Source organism: Brassica oleracea, chromosome C7 (genome assembly GCF_000695525.1).
Source record: "Brassica oleracea var. oleracea cultivar TO1000 chromosome C7, BOL, whole genome shotgun sequence".
Lineage (NCBI taxonomy): Eukaryota > Viridiplantae > Streptophyta > Magnoliopsida > Brassicales > Brassicaceae > Brassica > Brassica oleracea.
Window position 1 is genome coordinate 47,699,595 of NC_027754.1, and position 22,285 is coordinate 47,721,879.

Below are 22,285 nucleotides of genomic sequence, written 5' to 3' on the forward strand. Positions count from 1 at the left end.
AAAAAAAAAACGTTACCTGTTACTTGAGATACCCAAATATCAGTGGTAAGAGAAACTCTCTGATGATTGGTGTACAACCATCTTTTCAGGGCCTCTTTCTTCTTCACAAACATCTCCACAATGTCCCTAGTAGCGGTTCTTCTTGAGTGGGGTTTGTAAAAATTAACCTTGATATACATAGAAAAAGTATTATTAGTTTCAGAGATAAACAAAATCATTTAGAATACAAATATACAATGTTTTACCTTATTGCCGAAGTGTTTCCAGCATGTACTTTCTATGAAAGAAAGAGGTAATTCAGCTAACACGAGTAGCTCATTTGTGGCTTCTCTGAAAAGCGGCTCAGGCACATTTGATGTCTTCACACTGCCTTCGTCATTGATGACAGTTTGATCTTTTCCATTACTGATCAAGTAGGACTGGTACTCTCTGCAGATTTGCAGATGCTTCTGAAGGTTGGAGGTTCCTGATTTTGTTGCACATGAGAAGACCTTCTGGCAGTAGTGACAAAGGCACTTGTCACGGCTCTCCTTTGTTCTGGTGTAGTGCTTCCATACACCAGACCTTGGCACAACAATCTTTTTCATCTTATTTGGCTGAGAACTTTCTCCACAAGGTGTATCTGTTTGCTTCCTTTTCCCACAGAACTCAGAAGTTTGACATACTTCATCTTCACACTCACGCTCTTTGCCATCTCCATCGTTCTGAGCACTTTTAGAGGATGATGAAACCATCTGCACGTAAGTGAACCACAATATTCATAAGCACATAAAAAAGAATTAAATGACATAATGAAAAATAGTAATACGCCTTGAAAAAACTTAGCACACATATCAAAATGGCATCAAACAACAACTCATAATCATGAATTCAATAATACTTTAAAAGAACCTAAGCACACGTATCCAAATATGACAAAACAACTCATAACGAATACATTAATACTCTTTCGAAGAAAATTAAATCATTTCTCAGCAAACGTATTCAACTAGCATGATATACAGTTTTAAAAATCGAAATAGATTAGCATCAAACAACGACTCATATACAGTGCATGTAAAACAACGACTCGTATACAGTGAAGTGAATGTGAAACCGACTAAAAGAGTTTCCTTGAAGCATAATTAAACATGTTTAACTCGATAACTATTCACAGAAACAGATTAAACACAATAAAACTAAAGTATTTAACCGGAGACACAGTGAGATTTCCCAAACCCGAAAACCCGAAAGTGAAAAACGAGTACCTCTGGCTGCTGCTTGAATTATCTGACGAAGGAGAAGATGATAGTAGGGAGATTGCGTTGTCGAGTTTAAGAAATTGAAGAGACATTTATAAGAGCTACAAATTAGGTCTTCAAATTCGAAATCAAAAGAGAATCAAAGAGAATATGCAGCTAATCGGATTAAGGAAACGATTTGGGTGAAAATATTTAGGGATTGAGAGATTTCACGGATTGAATTGTTGAGATCACGCAAAGAATCTCTCTTTATCCGAATAGGGAAATAAAATATCGAAGGATGAGTGAAACAAGGTTAGATAAGATCGGGTCTCGGTTATAACCATTCGGGTTCTCGGTTTAAACCCGACCCGACCCGAAACCCATTATACCAAAAAATCAAACCCATTCGGTTTTTGAACAAGATCCGAACCCGATCCGAACCGGCTTAATCGGACCAGGTTCGGTTCGGGTTATCGGGTCCGGATTATTTGCCCTGGCCTAAGAGATGGATCACCCGAGTTAGCTGAATAATACATTTTTATATACAGTGAGATACGAATCTGGTCCATGACTTGAGTGTATCATATAAAGGAAAATGAGAAACAGTTAAAAAAAAAAAGAAGGTTTTTTTCAAATGATAATGATTTAGCTTAGGCTGCTTTCAAAAAATGCATTATTTTCTTTCTCAATTTATATTTTTGTTCTAGTATTTAGAATCATAATAGTAATAAGATGATAGTGACTGTTATTGTAGAAAAAGATGTGTACCAATTATTAAAAGATAATCGATGTGAAACCATATCACGAGTCAGGACCCAGATATCTTCCATATCTTTGGTTGCGAAAAGAAGAAGAAGAAGAAGAAGAAGAAGAAGAATTGCACTATACAATGGTCCCTGCTCAAACTGAGGTAATTTTGTCATTTTCATCTTTCCTGTACGTGCGATCCTTCACACAATTTCTTAATATTTATTATTTTACCTGATGAATTTTATTACACACGCAAAATAATTATAGTTACGTATCAAACAAAAAAGTTTCAAAATAACTTCACTATGAGTATATATTTGACAAATCTTATGAAAAATATTTTCAAAAGGTTATACGAAATACTATATTTATCAAACTACCAAAATCATATTTATTTGTCGAGCTGACTAAAACATTCGGATATATTTCTTACAATAATATTTTTCATTATGTACTTATATAAAAGTATTCTAACACCAGTTACAAGAGCAAGTAAGGAAAACAAAGTTAGTTTAATCATATACATAAGGGGCCCTATATATAAGATTTGACAAAGAAAAAAGATAAACGTAATAAAATTGAAAGACCTCACAGAATGATGGTAATAGACTATTTTAATATCTTCAAAAAAAAAGAAAAATAGACTATTTAGAAGGACGATCACGAAGAGACACACCGACTTTGTTAGGCCGAATCAAAAGCGAGGAGAAAGGTCATCGTCTCTCTTTCCTCTCTTTTTACTTGCTTTTCACAATCACACACACATATTCACTCATACACATACGTATAAAACTACACATGTACATGTGGCTTAAGGCTTGTATCATTGGCTTGCGTTTACAAGTGTTTCGAGACACGATAGTCCATAGTCACTAATCCACTACAGTGACTACTGTTTTCCCGAAAACTATACGCGTAATTGAATTGTTGATATTCAACTGACTTTTAGTGTTGTAGAATAGTCTTTTTTTCTTTCCTTAGGTATATTTATATGCAAATTCTTACGGTATAATTTGTGAGATAACAAACTAAGTCCCACATTGGAGAATTAGATAAATAGTGTCTAATATATAAAAAAATGTCTAACTCTAATTAGTACGAGCTTTTTTGGGTAGGAAACCAAAAGTAAAACCATGCGGACTTGCCTAAGACCCAAAATAGACAATATCGTACTAATCGGATAATATAGAGTTGGACACGGGATTTCACAATTCCAACAATTGGTATCAGAGCTAGGTTGATAAGAAATCTGCAAGAAGACCAAAATACCCTTTGAGTAGAAACAGAATCCATCAGGATTGGAAGGTGTGTGGCAGAGATCAAGTCAAAAGATCCCCACACGAGATGAATGTGATCGACAGATCTTTTGAGAAGAAAACCAAAAGTAAAATCATGCGGGTTTGTCTAAAGCCCAAAATAGACAATGTCGTATTAATCGGACAATATAGAGTTGGACACGAGATTTACGATTCTCTAACATAGTCCATCTATTTTGCCAATGATACGAAAGGACTCCATAATTCGTAAATTATCCGTTTTAAAAAACTCGTATATTATTATTTTACTTAACCTGATTATTTCATAATAGTTATTGATGATAGATATTCTTAAGAGTGGACTTTTGTTGTCAAAGGCTCAATGATTCGTCTCTTTACAGAGTCAAGATCTCGACGTGATTGACAGAATATTTACTTATATTCCTTTTAATCATGCATTTTTATCCTCCGAAATATTTTGATTTTTCATATAAATAACAAATCATTCCCAATTCCGTTTTCCCCAAATGGTTCAGTTATTCGCACCCGTTTACATTTGAGGGTAATATTCGCGACGAGCTTTTAGATTTAGAACATAGGAATAGTTATCAACTTTTAAGAAAGGACAAAAATATCTGTTTTTTTTTAAAAAAAAAAAACAAAAATCTCTGTTCTTAGATGCTTTTTTTTGTTAATCAATAAGAAGTATACAAATAAAACCGAATTTTCTATGGACTATTCAAAAAAAAAGATTATAAAGTTTATCAAGCGTGCAAACTATATAAAAGTATCACGAGTATTATATGAATATGATAGATAGCCTTTAATAAGCACACACTTAATAGATGATATACGGGTAGAATAAACTTCGTTGGGCAATAATCCTACTTCTACATATGTATGATAACATCCTAAAATTCCTTTTGACATTCTGCAAAAAATTAAAGAAAAAAAAATTAAAAACCGGTACCCATCCTGAGTTCCGATATTTTCGCATGTAATTTCAAGCATATATTCTGATTAACATTGATAGAAGTAAAACTAGTCCGTCAATTTTGGTGGTTTTGTTAAAATATAAAGAAGGTATGATTGACGGGTCTTTTTGTGTGTCAATATTTATTACCCGAAACTGAGTGGATATTTGAAATGGGACTATAACAAATAAAGAAGCATCATCCACAATTTGACTGATGCACAGTTATATTAAAAGAAAAGGACAATAGAGAGAAAAAATGACACGAAAAGCAACATGTCTGGTTGGCCGGCCGTAAAGCCGGGGAGGTGACAAAAAAAAAAGAGGATCAGACAATCCTTCTATCATTCATGATTCATCAATTTGCGTGCCTCGGTTGCTATACAAAATGATTGTCTAGAAACCAGAACTATATGCCACACATCTATGTATATATAACTATATATTTTTTTTGAAAACTATATATATAACTATACTACCCTCAAATGATACGTTATTCTTTGTTCTAAGAACTATATGCATACTTAATTTCCCACTAGCTATTTTATCTGACTAACCAAGTCAGAAACTTAGGACATGTTTTCCACGCTTTTAGACGAACGATACGTAATTTTTCGATATTGTTACATGTTCGTTGTTGATTTTTTTTTTCTTTTGTTCTTTCTATACATTACTAATACTAATACGTTGCTTTAACAAACAAACAAAAATAATTAGGTATTAAAATAATATATATAAATAATTTAGCAACATATTCTGATTAGAGTTGTTAAAAATACTCAAATGGTATCTTATATTTATTTGAATATTTTAAATTCTCAATTAATTTGAATCAGACAAATTTATTTAACTATTATTTTCTAAAAATTTAAATTCCAACAAAATTAATAAAAGCAGACCTACTAATACACATCATATTAAAACAATATTTATTAAAGATTTGTTTGTCATAAAACAAAAATTATAGAAATAGAGCCAAATAAAGCTTCGATTGGTAGAGATTATAATAAAGAAGTAGCAAGATGATACATAAGTAGTATGCTCTTATAAATGTTGTTAATAAAGTGATTAATAGAGCATTAAATGATTCATATTATAAAATTATCTTATAAAATTAATATAAGATATATAGTTTTCTTATTTCTGAATAATATAATATAATATTTATAATATATATATGTATATTAATTTTACATTTTTACTGAAAATAACAAATATATTTAATTATATTTTACATGTGAAATATTTTTATTTAAAAATAATAATTTTAACCAATTGGCAGAAAGTAAATTGGCCTAAATCACTTATATATCACTTAAATCTCTTTTATATTTTCGATGTGAAATCTTATCTCCAGGATCTAGCAAGATTAGCAATCAACGCTATCTTTTGTTCTAGTTAAGAAAAAGTAGTAAAATGTTATCTTTGAATGTAACCTTATCATGTGCTTCTACTGGTGATAATAATAAGAAATAGCGTTTTGTTTAAGCGTTTACATGCCTTGTTGGCATTTGGGACGCTTAGATGTTGCCACGTGAGTCTGTTTATCTGAGTTGCATCCGTTGGATAAACTGGACGATGGCATGTGGAAAAATACTAACCAGCTTTGGATTTTGCGTTCTGTTTACACCGCCACATCACTCAACATATTTTTTCCATTACAAGAAAGTAGTTATTTTAGAATAGAAAGGGGCGAAACTATGCAGTTTCCCTTCTTTGGGCTCAGTTTCTCTCTCGCGAAAAGGAATCTTTCTTTTGTGAGTGGAGCTTTGGTTTTAACACCGGTGACTCATAACTCACCGCCTCGCTTAAAAAATACTTTTTCAGATCAATCTTCAAGTTTTTTAGGGTTTGTTCATAAAATCCAAGCGGCGGAGAATTATAATCTCAATAATCAAGCTAATATTCAAGATGTCGTTTGCCATGGATAAAGCGATGATGGAACTATCTCTTGATGAGGTAGATGAGCCGTTCTGTATGCCGGATTTACCGCAATTCAAGTCGTGTGAAAGAAACTCAAGGAGTTTAATTGGAAGAACCTTGAATCCGGAGTGCCAGAAGATGTCTAATCTGATTCTGAATATGCCCCGAAAGTGGCAGAAGAGTGGGAAAGTAAGAGGTGTGGCTTTATCGAAGGAGCGGTTCCAGTTTATCTTTAATCATGAACATGATCTGGATGAAATTCTGGAGAAAGGTGTTCATACCTTTAACGACTGGACGCTAGCTATTGACCGTTGGATGGAAAAGCCCCCACCTAATTATCTCCAATTTATCCCTATCTGGGTTCAGATACGAAACATCCCGATCAATTACTATACTGAAGAAGTGATTACTGCCTTAGGAGATATTGTCGGGAAGACAATAGAAGTGGCCTTTGATCCAGAAAAGCCTCAGTGTCAAGAGTATGTAAGAGTCTTGGTTCGGTTTGATGTCTCAAGACCACTGAGGAAGACTAAAGTTGTGATTCTCCCTGAAGGAGGTTCTTCTATTGTTTACTACAACTATGAGCGAATTCAGAAGAGGTGCTATGAGTGTCAACGTCTTAACCATGAAAAAGACAAGTGCATAATCTTAGTGAGAAAGAGGCAAGGTTTGGCTGCGGAGAGAAGGCAGAGGATTCTTGAGGAAAAGGAAGCAGCTGTGAAGTTTTTTGCAAATGATGATCCTCTGTTTGGCGTTTTAAGAGAGGATCAAGTTGGGATTTGCAAAGAGACGGGAAGAAGGAAGATAGCTCCAGAGGTCTTAGATGAGATGAGAAGATATCTGATGATGACCAATGGTGAAGACAAGTGTATTCGAATTGATAGGATTCGAACTTCAGTGGCTGATGCTGAGAAGGATCCTATCAAGCAGAAGACGGTGCTGAGGCTTGAACCAATGCCGACATTCACCAAGGATATTAATAAAGGGAAAGGTGTGGTGTTTGATTTTGATCTAAATATAGAAGGCCTCACTAAAGATATGGATGGAGGTTCGAAAGAAAAACTGATGGGGTCAGCCATTAAAGCACAAAACATGGCATTACCTATGGATCAGTCAGAGGAGAGGGACCTAAGGGAAGTGCTGAATAGAAGTAGATTGGAAAGACCAGCCTCAACTTTGTCTACTCCTGAGATGGTTAAGGTAGTGAGGGACAATGAGATCAAATATGGTTCGCTGAGTCTTAGTGGCAACTCTACGGAATAAGGTTCTAGTTCTTCTATGATTAGACCATCCGGAGTTGCTCAGAAGACTAGTAAGCCAAGAAGAAGACCTTATACCAAGAAAAGACAGGAGCGGCAGAAAGACTCATCAAATATTCTACAGGACCTGTATGGGAGTGAAGTAAGGAATGAAAGGAGTGGTAGCAAGAGGAAGGTAACAGGGGAGGACTTCTCGAAAGAAAAAATCGCAAGGCGTGAAGAAGAAAGGGTGATCCCGCATGAGGGATCGCCGGAAGCTTAATGAGCATAGTCAGCTGGAATTGTCAGGGATTGGGTCTCCCTCAAGACCTGAAAATTCGTCGCCTTGGGGAATTGCGTAAAAAAAATTTTCCTGAGGTGTTGTTTTTTATGGAGACTATGAAGTGTAGAAATATATTAGTAGACTTGCAGGTTTGGTTAGGGTATGAGCGGGTTTTTATGGTAGATCCTGTTGGTCATGCGGGGGGGGGGGGCTTGCTATTTTTTGGAAGAAGTTTGTTAATATCGACTTTAAATATGTAAGCAAGAACTTATTAGACTGTATAATACAATATTGTGATCTGGCAATAACTTTTGGGAAGAAGGTACCTGAAGAGAAGAGAATCTTTGTCAGACAAAAGCTTGGTATTGATGCTGAGGGAGGGAACTCGAAATATTTGGGATTACCAGATTGTTTGAAAGGTTCAAAGGTTCAGTTGTTCTCCTACATCAAAGAAAGAATGAGTAAGAAAATCTCTGGATGGCATGCAAGAACACTCTCTCAAGGTGGTAAGGAGGTGATGATTAAGGCTGTCGCCTCGGCCTTACCCGTATCAGCTATGTCTTGTTATAAACTGCCTAAAACAGTTTGTTCTAATCTAACCAGTGCGATAGCAAATTTCTGGTGGAGCTCAGTTGAACACAAGAGGAAGATTCACTGGTTAAGTTGGGATAAAATGTGTTTACCAAAGGAGAGTGGTGGTATGGGCTTTAAAGACTTAGAGTGTTTTAATCAAGCGTTGCTGGCGAAGCAAGCATGGAGACTTATTCATTGTGAAGACTGTCTTTTAACCAAGGTGATGAAGGGGAAGTACTTCGAGAATAATGATTTTATGAGGGCTTCCTTGGGTGCTAAACCATCATATGCTTGGAGAAGCATTCTTTATGGGAGGGAGCTTCTGGAGAAAGGGCTTAAACGTGCTGTTGGTAATGGTAGAAGCCTTCTTGTCTGGACAGATAGATGGCTTCAAGATGAGGATGGGGTTTGTAGACCTCCATTTAGGCGCCAGGGAGACTTTAATGTTAACTTGAAAGTCTCAGATTTAATTGATGGCTGCACCCGTAGATGGAATGAGAGGATTCTGTCAGATAACTTTGTACCGAGAGATATTAAAATTCTCAAGCAAAATCAACCGGTGGTGTCTGATGAAGATTCGTGGGTCTGGAAGATGACAAGGGATGGAGTATATTCTGTGAGAACAGGGTATGAACTCGCATTTTCTGTTCATAATCAGGAGCTCATAGAAGAGATGACAGCACGACCGTCTTTGAATCCTCTTAAAGCCCAGGTATGGAGTATTAAGGCACCATCAAAGATAAAGGTTTTCATTTGGGAAACGCTTTCTGGTGCACTTGCAGTTAATGATAGTTTGATTGCACGAGGAATGAGATGTGATAATATCTGTCAGATTTGTGGAATGGACGGTGAATCCATCAACCATGTTCTTTTCTCCTGTTCTTTGGCTAGACAAATATGGGCAACATCGGGCTTTCCTTCTCCTTTAGAGGGGTTTGATGAAGTGTCTGTGTTTGCCAATTTGAATTACGTGCTTAGGGTGTGGAATGATCAGCGCTGGGATAAGGAAATAACAAGAATTTTTCCCTGGACGCTGTGGTACCTGTGGAAGAATCGAAACTCCCTTTTGTTTGAGGGCTTTTTACAAGAAGGGTATCAGATATGTGGGAAAGCCAGAGAAGCTGCAGAGTTATGGTACCTAGCTCTGGATTTGGAGAATAAAGAGGAAAGCAGATGGGGGGTTAATAAGGGAGATAGGGATATCGAGTGGAAAGCTCCACCAAGGAGCTGTGTTAAATGTAATATTGGTGTGGGTTGGTCGAGAAAGACAAAGATAGCTAGAGCTTCTTGGGTCTTACGGGATCATTGTGGAGTGGTTTTGCTCCATAGTCGTCGTTCCTTTGGATTGGTGGAATCAAAGGATGAGGCGAATTTTTTGAGTGTTGTATGGGCTATGGAAAGTTTAGTTAGCCATAGATGTCTGAAGGTTCACTTTTCGTTTGAAGGAAGCTGTTTGGTGAATGCTATCAATAGGCCAAAGGCATGGCCTTCTTTCAACTTTAAAGTGAAAGAAATCAGATCGTTGCTTGATCGTTTTTTGGACTGGAAGGTTTATATAGAATCTTTTGAAGCTAATAGGGGAACTCGACTCATTGCAAGGAGTGCGATGCGAGATAAGTGGTTTCAATCTTATGTGTCTCGAGGTCAGCCCCGATGGCTTTCAAATGTGTTTAATAGGGAAGCCTTAGCTTGTAATAGTAGCTTACTTTAATGAAATACTCAGAAGGAAAAAAAAAAAAAAGTAACCTTATCATATTTTTACCTTTTGTCGTGTAATGTGAGTGTGTTTTAGATGACTATGCGTCATGGAACAAACCCTATAAGAAAAAGCGATAACATTTTTAAATTCGGGAGAAAATAAAACAAAAACCCAAATGATCATATGACGTATGGTTATTGTGAGATCGGCCCTAGATCATTATTAGATTATCGGGTCAATTCGATTACTAGTTCGTCTTTTCGATCGTCTTTGCTTTGAAAAATGTAGATATTGTGTGTGTGTCTTTGTTGATAAAATAAATATTGGATCCTTCTAATCATGAGTCATGATTTTTTCAATGTCGACGCCTTGAGTCTTAAAATACAACACTAGGACTAGTTAATTATTAAATACTAATCTCTGATACAGCTGCCGACGTGTTACTGAGTTTACCCTACCTTTCCCCTTAGGAGACTGGTCTGGCCGTCGGGGACCGATACCACGAGAAGCAATACTATTTTTTATAATAAATTTTATAGTACGTATTATTTTATTCATTTGTATGCAATATAAATTATTTTCAGCCCTTCATATCAACCATTTCTCAGCATATTCTAAAGCTTCAATTATTTTGTTCCAATTTCTAAACGACAAAACTGACCCTGTGGATAAGCCATGAGTTCGTTAGGTCAAAAGACCATCAAAATGATGTATTAATCATATTAACGAATTTCAAGAAACTGCAATTCTAGTTTCTAATGGTTTACATAATTGATAATCCACAAAGGGATAAAAGGCGATGGTGGAGACAAATTAACCAACAAAAGCGTATCTAACCGAATTGTGATTTTATCCAGTTTTCCTTCGCGGTCACACATATTAATTGTACATTATGGGTGACCTAACTTCACATTGTTAGTGCTACAAAACAAATAAAAACCAAAGCCAAATAAACGTTCCACGTCAACTTCCTTCAATCTTTGATTAATTCTGATTGTCGAATCATATTCCACCACCACCATTATTATCAATTTTCTCCCTAATTCCACCGCTTCTCTTTATTCATCCATATCAGCTTAACTGGGTGTCTTGCACTGCAAGTATTTGAACAAAATTAATCTTATAAGCTAGATGAAAAACGTCAAGTAAAAATCGATCTGTAGCTTTAACTATTAATTTACCGATAGAATAACCATCTCGCTGATTGATTATAGGGTCACTTAATTATACAAAATGTCCATTTTATATTTATCAACTACAAAAAATCCTTCCTATAAGGTGTTATATTGTTTCAAAATACGAGGATATGTCTATTAAACCAAGCCTCGGTTTCTCTTAGATAACTCTACTGTCTACAAAGACATGTAAAGAAAGAGATGACGAAAAAGATGGAGACGATGTGGATATAATAAAACAACGCACGATAGGTTTTATTCCACGAACTATTTGTCTGTTCAAAATAATGGTTTTGGAATGGCATAATAACAGCATATTATTTTTAAACACGATGGGCATAAAAAAAGGTAGAAATCATTGGATAATTAAGTCCCAACACAATTTGGCCAGATCAAGAGAACCAAACCTGAAACAAGATAGTGGAGATCACAATCTAAAATCCAAACTAAATATTACAAAAATTTAGAAGAAACTAAAAATAAATTAAAAGGCCAATGTGTAATGTGAGGACGTTGAAGATTGGTAGGCAAGCTGACATGTTACCCACATCTGCCTTCTTCAAGCAAAGCATTGAGTGGGAGACAATTAATGTGGTCTCTTATTTAAATTCCCTCTTAAATCACTCTTCTAATCACTATTACTGTCTCTAGGCTTGGGTAAAATAACCGGAACCGAAGAACCAAACCGGAACCGAACCGAAATACCCGAAACCGGAACCGGACCAATACCCTCAAATACCCGAACGGTTCTTATATTTTTATATCCGAAATAACCGAACCGAACCGGAACCGAACCGAGAACCGAACGGATACCCGAATATATAAAAATATTAATTATATATACATATAACATCACTAAATATATATTTTTAATTTAAAATTCTATTAAAAGTATCTGAAAATAGTTGAGGATAACTAAATTATTATAAAGTATCAAAACTACCCGAAAGTATCTGAAACTATCCGGATAGTTTTATCCGAAATGTCCAAAGTAATCCGAAATATCCAAAATTTTTATGTAAATCATCCTAATTATTTAATATTTTACCCTAAATAACCGATATTTTATCCAAATTATCCGAACTATCTGAACCCGAACCGGATCCAAATGAGAATCGAACTTTTTCCGGATATTTTCCGGTTCCTAAATTTACTATCCGAACCGAACCGAACCCGAAACTATCCGAACCGAACCGAACCGAAAATAGGTCAAGTACTAAATGGATCCTCTAGCCCCTATCCGAACTACCCGAAACCCGAAATACCCGAACCGAACCGAACCGATACCCGAAATGTCCATGCCTAACTGTCTCCATGTATACGTGTGTTATCTTTTGTCTCCATGGCATGTATTCTTTTTGTTTAGTAGTTTCACAATTAGTTTCATTTTTTTCATAAAAAACAATATATGTGATTTTAGAATGTAAAAGCAGACAATTTATATATGCATAACTTAATAAGTGATTTTTAAATATAAAGCAATACTCATTATAGGAATTAAAATATGAAATAATTAATTGTATCAATGGTTTCGGTGGTATATTACGAGAATATCTGCACTCAAATAAATAATTCAAATATAATTTATCAGAGAACACTGAATCTTTGAAAAGAATGTGTATCGATCATTGAAGGTGGGGATGGGAGATAGAGGTTCCATGTGCAAGTAGTTGCATATCGAATGTATTAGAATTTGTAGATATCCAGGGTAACAAATCAAATCTACTCTATAAACAATGTGTAATCGCAGCCGTAGTAATAATAATAATAATAATAAGTTATTTGGATATGCAGAAATCCATGTCTTGTATCTTTTTTCTTTCCTTTATTATTAGGTTTTTATTTTTCTGAAAATTTCATGTCAAATACTAGCATATTTGTAAATGACCTCCCTATTAGAAAGAGATGAGATGGAAATGAATAATACTTCCTCTATTTTTGTAATGAATGTTTAAATTATCATTTTTATATTTACTAAATTTTATAGTTTTAAATTAGAAGTATTTTATTTTATTTTTTTTCAAAATTACAATCCGCTATTATTAACTAATCAAAATTGTAAAAAAGATAAAACATACATCTTAAAAAAACAAATTCTATTTTGATTTTTTAATTTATTTAAATAATAATGGAGTTTATGATAATCGAGATGATCGGACAAATAAATCAAAAGTTTTGGAGAGACTATATATATATATTATCAGATTAATTGGTGGTCAGACGAACCAATTTTTGGAGGATCACCTCTGTGTGGCCGGGTCTGATATATACAAGAAACATCTATATATATATGTTATGTGAATAATATAGTTAATATACACATTCATCTGAAATTTTTCTGTTAAAATGATAGATATCTTCAAAGCACGTTGGTATGAAAATATCATACATTTAACATTTTTACCGAAGAAAAAAAAATATGACAAAAAGGATGTAATATTGAATACGATAAATATCAGTATAGGAATTTATGAAATGGGAAGAATAGTTGCAAGTGGGGTGCTCATTCGGTCAACCTTTGTAACTGAGAAAATAAAAAGGCGAGTGTGGCATCACAATTTGATTAATTAACCACATTTATTTTTGAAAAATACAAAATAATCCCACGCAAAANCATAAAAAATTAATACAAAAAAACCAAAAAAAAAACTCTGGTTCTCCTTCTTAAGAAGAAGCCGCTTCGTTTCATTTCGTCCCAATTATCTTCCAAACTTCACGAAAAGCATTTCTTAACAAACAAAAACTTTTCTTCCTATCGTTATTACCTCTCAAGTTTTTGTAGCTTTTATTATAAGAAAAGATTCGAAGATCATCTTTGTTTTCTTCAGATGGGTCTTGATGATTCATGCAACACGGGTCTTGTTCTTGGTTTAGGCCTCTCAATAACTCCTAATATTTACAATCCTGCCATCAAGAAAACTTCCGCAACCGTGGATCACCATCTCGATCCGTCGTTGACCCTAAGCCTCTCCGGTGAGAGCTACATGACCAAGACGGTTGATATGACCGTTGCCGGAGCTGGAAGCCAAGTTTGTCGGCAGACTTCATCTCATAGCGGAATCTCATCTTTCTCGAGCGGAAGGGTAAAGAGAGAAAGAGATATCTGCGGCGAAGAAGAGGCGGGGGAGACGACGGAGAGAGTGGTGTGTTCGAGAGTGAGTGATGATCATGAAGACGAAGAAGGTGTTAGTGCTCGTAAAAAGCTTAGACTCACTAAACAACAATCCGCTCTTCTTGAAGATAGCTTTAAACTTCACAGCACTCTTAATCCCGTATGATATAGTTAATTATTTCCTTGGTTAATTTGTTCTTATTTTACGTTGAACATATCCTAATTAATATTTTTAAAATATTCGCAGAAGCAAAAACAAGCTCTTGCGAGACAGCTGAATCTAAGGCCTAGGCAAGTTGAAGTGTGGTTCCAAAACAGGAGAGCTAGGTAAATTAAATTGACTAAATTTAAAGAATTTTTTGGTCCATGTATATTACATATTATTCTTTTTTTTTGTAAACTACATTATTCTTATATAGCTTTTTTTTTTTAACTGGGCAGGACAAAACTAAAGCAAACAGAAGTGGATTGTGAGTTTTTGAAGAAATGTTGTGAGACTTTAACGGATGAGAATAGAAGGCTTCAAAAAGAGCTTCAGGATCTCAAGGCTTTAAAGATGTCTCAACCTTTCTACATGCATATGCCGGCAGCGACTTTGACGATGTGCCCTTCTTGTGAGAGACTCGGCGGCGGTGGTGGTGGTGCTGCAGGAGGCGGCGGAGGTACGGTAGAGGGTGATGGAGGGACAGCGAAAGGAGCTTTCTCCGTCGTCACAAAGCCTCGCTTCTTCAACCCTTTCACTAGTCCTTCTACAGCTTGTTAATTACTTATTAATTAATTTGTGTGTTCCACGTCAAATTAGTAATTAGCTAGAAGGTAAATCCGGAAAAGTCTTGAGTTAAAAATTGGGGAATGGTCTTTATAGATAAGACTCTTCAACGATCCCACTTTATTTTTCGGTGGGATTGTTGGTTGATGAAGAAAAATATAGTTTCTAATTATAGTTTTCATTTTGCAGAGAAAAATAAGAAGGCAATAGTACTTACTAATCCATCTTCTTTTGTTATTTTCTTTAAATATATTAGTATTATAATATAGTTTTTCTTGTATAATTAAATATCATATAATTTGTACAACTTTCATTGATTTATTGCGTCTTACCAAATGATTGTTTTGTTCACTTAAATATAAAACTGGTTTATTATATTTCTTATTGTAAGCATTTAATCAGATATGGGTTATAATTTTGGTTCACAGTTCACACTTAAAACGACGTAAACTACAAAACATATCGCTTGCTCCTTCCTTTCAAGGTTTTCTAAGCGTTCTTAGATTGATTCTATTAACGGGAAGATCGTCTATATATTGGAAGTATCCTTTAAGATTTTATGATTACTAAGTTTCTAAAGTTCCATTATTCTTTACTAGTCGTTCATCGGAATGAGACACTGGTGGTGCCAATTAGTTTTGTTTTCGAACGTAGAAACCAAGAATGGAAATATATTTAATTGGTAAAAATCCCACCAAGAAATAACACCATAATTTATAACTAAATAGATGGATCGAGAAACTGAGAACTTACAGAGGGTGAAGGTAGCGAAAAAAAAAAGAATTCGAAGATTTGTAATCCGGTTAGCCAAACTATTCCAGCAAATCAGTATATTATTTATTACTATAATATAAACCGAAATCTTGTTTTTATGTCGGAAAAATCGAATCTTGTTTTTAAATTAAACAATTATAAAAATTTAGCTCCAGATAAAATGATTTTATTTTAGATTATTCAACGCAAGAAAAATTGGAAAATCATTTGATGGGTGTGAATGATTTTAAGTGAGGGATATAAAGGGTGTGGGGCAAAGAGGTTAGCTCACGTGTATTGATACATCTCCTTAAACTCAGACCTTTTTAATTTATCCACAATAATAACAATAATAATAATTTATAACAGAAATCTTAAACAATACTACTATGATACTGACAAATTAGAAAAGCCAATAGCTTAATACGTACACAATGCTGAAAACGTGTTCACATATGTAATCAGATATTATCCAAAAATTACAACAATAAAAAGGAAATACCAGACTCGAATCACAACGCTTAATAGCAAAGAAAAGAAGTGTACAGATTATTTCATGAAAATAATTGGGAATAAATAATTCATTATAAATATGAAAGAAATGTTCTTGAAAATTTGAAGTAGTGAGATGCTCTGTCTTTAAGGGGTAAGGTGGGACATGCTTCACGTGATTTTCTCTTCATTTTTTCTTCTCATGACCATGTTACAGATATGTGGGATTAATTATATGACTTTCCATCTTTTTTTTTTTTTTTTTGGTAAAATGTTAAGCTATGACTTTTCATACTTCATAGTACCTATACCTGTGGACCAAAAAATAGTATACATAATTACATACATTTATTACACGTATACTCATTTTTGTTTAATAAATACACGAAAGCGAGACATATTTACTAACATATTACATATATGAAAATATGAAAATGACGCGAGAGATATTCATAATGTAATTTATTACTTGATGCATGAACTCACATATATACTGATATACGATTCATGAATCTTCCAATTTCAAACGTACGTGCACAAGATGCAGTTTACTAAAAAAAAAAAAAAAAAGATGCAGTTTACTAAGCTCATAATTCATAAATACCATAATGGGCGGACTATTTTAGCAAACAAATAAACTCAAAAAAAAAATACCAATCTTTAAAATTCAAACAAAGAGGTACTTTATTACATACATCTTGTTGTAACTAACAGTATACATTGGTTGTCTAAAAAGAGGTCCAAGTCGAAAGAGACGTGGTTGATATCGATCTGCACAAGTAATATGGATTGTATGTTTTTATGATTTCACCGGAAGTAATACTTCTGTTATTTGGAAAAGAAGGGTGTAAAATTAATTTTATTTCTTTTGTTCGTGTATCGAAATTAATAGTAGAATGTTTTCGTATAAAAATGGAATAAAGGGATTAAAACATGCGCGATGATGGAAGATGAGATGACGAGAGAGTCCACATGAAAATCATAAGATTGGTGACCCTGAAATTAAGGTGGTGGACCATTTAATGATGAGACGACTTTCCGGGAAAATCGATGACCTTCTTGGAAGCTCAAATGTCATTCTTTTTTTTTGTGCAACCTAAAATCACATTCGTTCTCTTTAATTTACTACTTTCTCATTATCCCTTTTAACAATGATTAAATTTTACCACAAAAACATTTTAATCCAAATCTAATTTTACTATATGACTTTTCTCGTATATATTTTCCACTCTCAATATTGTTTTTATTAAAGTTCTGAATCTAAAAGCTGGTACATGACAAAATCCAGTCTATTATAAATTAATTCTCTTAGAAAACGTATTTAGGTGCACGAAAATTGAATTCAACTTTGATTTTCTATTGGGTAATCTACGAATATTCGTGATTTATGAATGCAGCCTTTGTTTCAAAAAAAGTATTATTTTTTTAATAAGTGACATAAGCTACTTTTTTCTATAAAATGATTTAATTAATGATTATGTATATTTTTACCCATTTGAAATAAAATGATTTAACTATAACAAGAACATTTCAAATACAAGTTTATTTAAAATTTAAATTGAAGTTATTAATTTATGTGAAAAAACAAAAATAGGATTTGAAATATTTGTGAAATGAAGACTATAATCACGTTTGAAATATACGTGATCACTGTGTAGTTCAAAAGAAATATGTGGTCGTTGGGGGTATGCCCCAACTTAAAAAAAAATCAAGCAAATACAAAAGATTTAGTATTAGACGGGGCAGATTGGGATGAGTAGTGACCAGTATTAAATCTGCCGAAATCAATTAATTATATATAGGACATGTTTTTGATGTCAAAAATAAATATAGAGGATGTGTTTTATTTTGTGATATGAGTGTATATTAAGATTATCATTGCATGGTATTAATATTATACTTGTGCTACTGACTAGTTATTTGGGGTTGGTTCTTTTAATGATTGATAGATTTGCTTGACGGTCCACGTACGAACGTAATTAGTGTATTAAGAACAGCAAAAGAAATGTGTCGATTGCTGGTTAAATTGCCGGTTTGTCGATATCATGTTCCCCACTTTTCATTTTTAAAACGTACTGCTATTTTTTAATCACTAAAAATAAATCATATTTTTGATTTCTAGAATGATAATTCGTTTGCAAAAATTGATATTGCAACAAACATAAGTTAGCATAACAAACCTTCTTGTCATAGATAACGTTTATACGAAATTTTAAAAAGAACTAAAAGAATAATTTTCTCTCTCATCTCTGTTCTCTTTCTCGTATCCTTCACAGAAAGGAGATTGAGAAAGCTTTGTTGTCGGTTTTTACGGTGGTTTCCTTCGCCGTCGTTCAAGCCTCTCACCGGCTTCGGTCTCATCCGACCGGTTTTGGTCTCCGGCATCGCATCTGTCATGATGGATGGTCGGCTTTTGTCTCCGGCGTTCTCACCTTCCTCTCCAGTGAAGAACGGTTGGCTCCTGTTTCCGCGTCGCACTTTCCTTTGTGTTGACGGCGGCTTCTCCTCGGGTTCATCCCGATTTTGTTTCAGTCTACAGTTTTTGTGGTTCCTCGTTGCAATCGACTCTCTTTTAATCTCCTGTCGTCTGATCTTTCTCCCCTCGTCAGAGGTTGTTTCATCTTCGCGCTTTCCTTTATCTTTAAAGGTGACTGAACTGCATGCCAGAAAGTTGATGGTTGATTGATCGATTGAAGACGATTGGTTTCTTTTCCGAGCCGTAGACCTACAAAGCGTCTGGGTTTTTGTGAAGGCTGCTCTCCGATGATGGAGCTCATGCGATTAAACCGCTGGCGTTATGGCTTTTCAATTTGCTAAAATTGTCCGACGGTCTCTTCTTCTCTGGTATCCTGTTTCCGGTGTGTCCGGTGGATCTACGGGAAGTTGCTCCGGTGACGATTTTCTTGTCGTGAAGATCGGTGGCGTTACAATTCTTGGGCATGTGTCTCTCCATCGCTGACAATGTAACGCGTGGATGTGTTCGGGTTGATTCACCTTCTTCATTTTGGGCATTTTTTGTCTGATTTCTTTTTGGGCTTTATTTATAGTCGTGTTGGGTTTTCTGTTGCTCTTGGTTGGGCCTCTTTGTATTTGCTGTTCTCTAGCCTTTGTGCTTTTATAATACAAGATGATTAAGTGAAAAAAAAAAAAACCTTTATACGCGTTATCAATATAATAGTGTATATGTTTGCTTTATTTTTTTTAATTTTTTTTGCTAAATAAATTGTTCTGGTCCCTTAGAGAATTGAACACGGATGGCAAGTGTGTTTGGAGATTTGTAAGGTTAGTGGTTTAGCAATCATCTAAAAAATACGAATTTTGAGTATAAAAAACTTGGTGCTGCCACTTTATACTTTCTACTCTAATTAATCAAATATTTAAATTGATTTTGATTACAATCTAGTTTTTTTTTTGTTCAAAGATTACAATCTAGTATATGAGCCGCTAATGGTGGGCTTAGTTTTATATTTATTTCATCACAAATTAAATGTTGCTGAGAGTTTTCACACACGAATTAGAAGAACTTTGGTTGTGTAATATAGTTCTTATAAATATAACACAAATTTGTGTCATAGTTTAAATAATCTGAAGTAAGATATATAAATTTATATAAAACAAGAATAAAATGCTAACACAACAGTATATATATGATATACTACTATTTAAAAGGTGGCTTAATTATATACGCTCAATAAGAGGCTTAAAGCTTTTAAGCTAATCAACATTGGTTGCTCAATACCTAAACATCATGATATGATTTCTCAGACCTTGGCATATATATATTTTAAACAGTATAATTCTATTAATTATTACTTCCCTTAAATTTTCTGGTCTCCGTGCTTTTATAAATATAGCCTGACTGGTGTAACCGCAGTGTTTGCAGTTGCGAGAGTTTGCGGATGAATGTAGTTACAGTTTTAAAGCGGTTTTATTTATACGACCGGTACTGCGGTTAAAAATTGGTGAGTTTACGGGATATTTATGACTGGTTAACCACCAAATACAACATCAGTTAAATAATAAATTAATAATATTTATATTTTATATAATTATAAAAATATTAAACATCATAATATTATAGAGGAAAAAATAACAATATCTATTATAGAAGAAGAATTAGAGGTGGGTTGGAGTAAATTTTCTTCTATTATAGTATATAGAGGCAAATATATGGGTGGGTTGGAGATGCTCTAAGGAATGTTTAGATAAATAGTTGGGACATTATCGAGGAAGAAGATGGGACTATTGAATAACTGGGACATTAGCCATGTTCGTTTCATTATCGCCGGTTCCAGCGGCAACGTTCAAAAATATACGGCAACAGAGACAAAAAAAAAACAGAATCGAAGGTAAAAGCAATCACCCATCGACTGCCGGAGACGCAGTGACGCTGAATTTTTTTGCGTTCGTTTAGTTCGTTGTTAACTGCCGCAGCGTCTGGAAAACAAGTCATTGATGCGTCACCGGTGTTGTACGTTGCCGTGATGAAAGGCTTAATTATCGACGCTGCCACTGCGTCCAGCCTTGATAAAACGAACAGGGCTATTGTAGAATTACTAGATGCGGCTCATATATAGCATATGATATCATATAATATATCTAGTCAAAAAGCAAGAGATATGGTAGTGTATGCTCATTTTGCTTCACTCATGGTGTACCATGTTACAAGAACTTTGACACCTTTTAAGTGATTGATGCAAAAATATGGAAAACCATGTGATTTTGTTACTCCTCCTCTGGAGTTTCTGTCAATTTTATTTATGATTATCTAGATTTTTGTTGCTTTGCGCTAAAACATATTCCTTCGATTTCAGAATGTTTCATGTTTAAAAAAAAAAATGTTTCTAAAAAATCCATATTTTACTTTTTCAATATCTATATATAATAGCAAACCTGTTTTTCTCTAACTGATGACGTCATCTAATTTTTATAGGACAAAAAGCTCATATCCGACGGTTTACTTTGTTTGTAGTATCTAATCTAATGGTTAATATTTTGTTTGAGATATGACTATGATGTCATCGATTCAATCGTCGTCTTCAATTCACAAAATCATACCCCCTCAAAGGTGCCGTTTACACAAATTGCAGAATAGTTACCATCTCCTTCAAGTGTCGTCTCTTTTCACACTTATAAATAAATCGAACCGTACATGTTTGCAGTTTTATTGTAATTATTCATTAGAGTTCTTATTCGCTTCTTCTCCCTCTCCGGATTTCTCTTCTCTCTGTTTCCTCAACATCCAAATCCGGTCAAATATTATTTGGTGAACATTCAATTGGTAGATTTGTTGAATCGTTCTTCCATACATCTTCTCAGGATCCATCCATCGATCTTTCCACCCAGAATCTCTGAATCATTTTCGACATAATCGTTTGTAAACCATTTGTCTGTTTCAATCTATCCCCAATTCTAAAAGGTTTGTTTTCCGTATATGTTCGCCTTATGTCTGGTTAGTTTATGTCTCTTTAATTTTGTTTATTTTCCTCCTTTTTTGGTATATGTATTTGTTTTTGCAGTTTCTATTCTTTAGAAAAACGGAGACAACAAATGTTATAAAAGGAAAAAGATTTATACTCATAAAAAAGAGGATTGAGTATAACCAAAGAGAAGAAGAGCTTTAACACAGTCACACGGGATAGAGAATTAAGATGCGGAAGGGGCTTAAATCCGCTAATCGGAATACATAGAGTCGATCTAGGGATCAAAGATATCTTACAACAAAAAAACAAAAAAAGGATTTAGTGACAGATTGTAAATTTCAAAGACATTAATTATATTTACTGAACTTTGATTAGTTAAAAATCACAGGAAATAGTTAAACACGGAGAACAATGCATTTATTGTCAAAATTTTACGTATTTTTTTAGTAAGTGTGAAAACTCTAGAATATACATTATTTTGAAATGGATGGAGTATTAAGTTTAGTATATATACTTTCTTACATGATCCATCTACATTCTACTATATCAAATTTTTTTTATTTCTACAAAATATTATTCAAAATTGCCAACTGTTATCAAAGATCTAATATATCATATCTCTCTCGTAGTTAGGTTGGAAAAT

General features: G+C 34.1%; 3 protein-coding genes across 3 annotated transcripts in view; 2 read left to right on the top strand and 1 right to left on the bottom strand.

Moving 5' to 3' along the window:
* Nucleotides 1-1,333, bottom strand: part of LOC106303479 (zinc finger BED domain-containing protein RICESLEEPER 2-like) — a 2,207-nt gene extending 874 nt beyond the window's left edge. The window contains exons 1-3 of the mRNA XM_013739737.1: nt 1,193-1,333; nt 246-734; nt 33-167 (exon numbers count right to left, since the gene is read on the bottom strand). Of these exons, the coding sequence (XP_013595191.1) occupies nt 33-167; nt 246-734; nt 1,193-1,333 (765 nt within the window). The remainder of the gene's footprint in view (nt 1-32; nt 168-245; nt 735-1,192) is intronic.
* A 4,780-nt stretch (nt 1,334-6,113) lies between these two features.
* Nucleotides 6,114-7,388, top strand: LOC106303480. Its single transcript, XM_013739738.1, has one exon. It carries the CDS (start codon nt 6,114-6,116, stop codon nt 7,386-7,388), a length of 1,275 nt encoding a protein of 424 aa, XP_013595192.1.
* Nucleotides 7,389-13,751: 6,363 nt separating this feature from the next.
* On the top strand, nt 13,752-15,196 carry LOC106301688 (homeobox-leucine zipper protein HAT22-like). The gene is made up of 3 exons (XM_013738137.1): nt 13,752-14,365; nt 14,453-14,532; nt 14,647-15,196. The coding sequence occupies exons 1-3, from the start codon at nt 13,922-13,924 to the stop codon at nt 14,966-14,968; spliced, it is 846 nt and encodes a 281-aa protein (XP_013593591.1). The 5' UTR covers nt 13,752-13,921; the 3' UTR covers nt 14,969-15,196.
* Nucleotides 15,197-22,285: the final 7,089 nt, after the last annotated feature.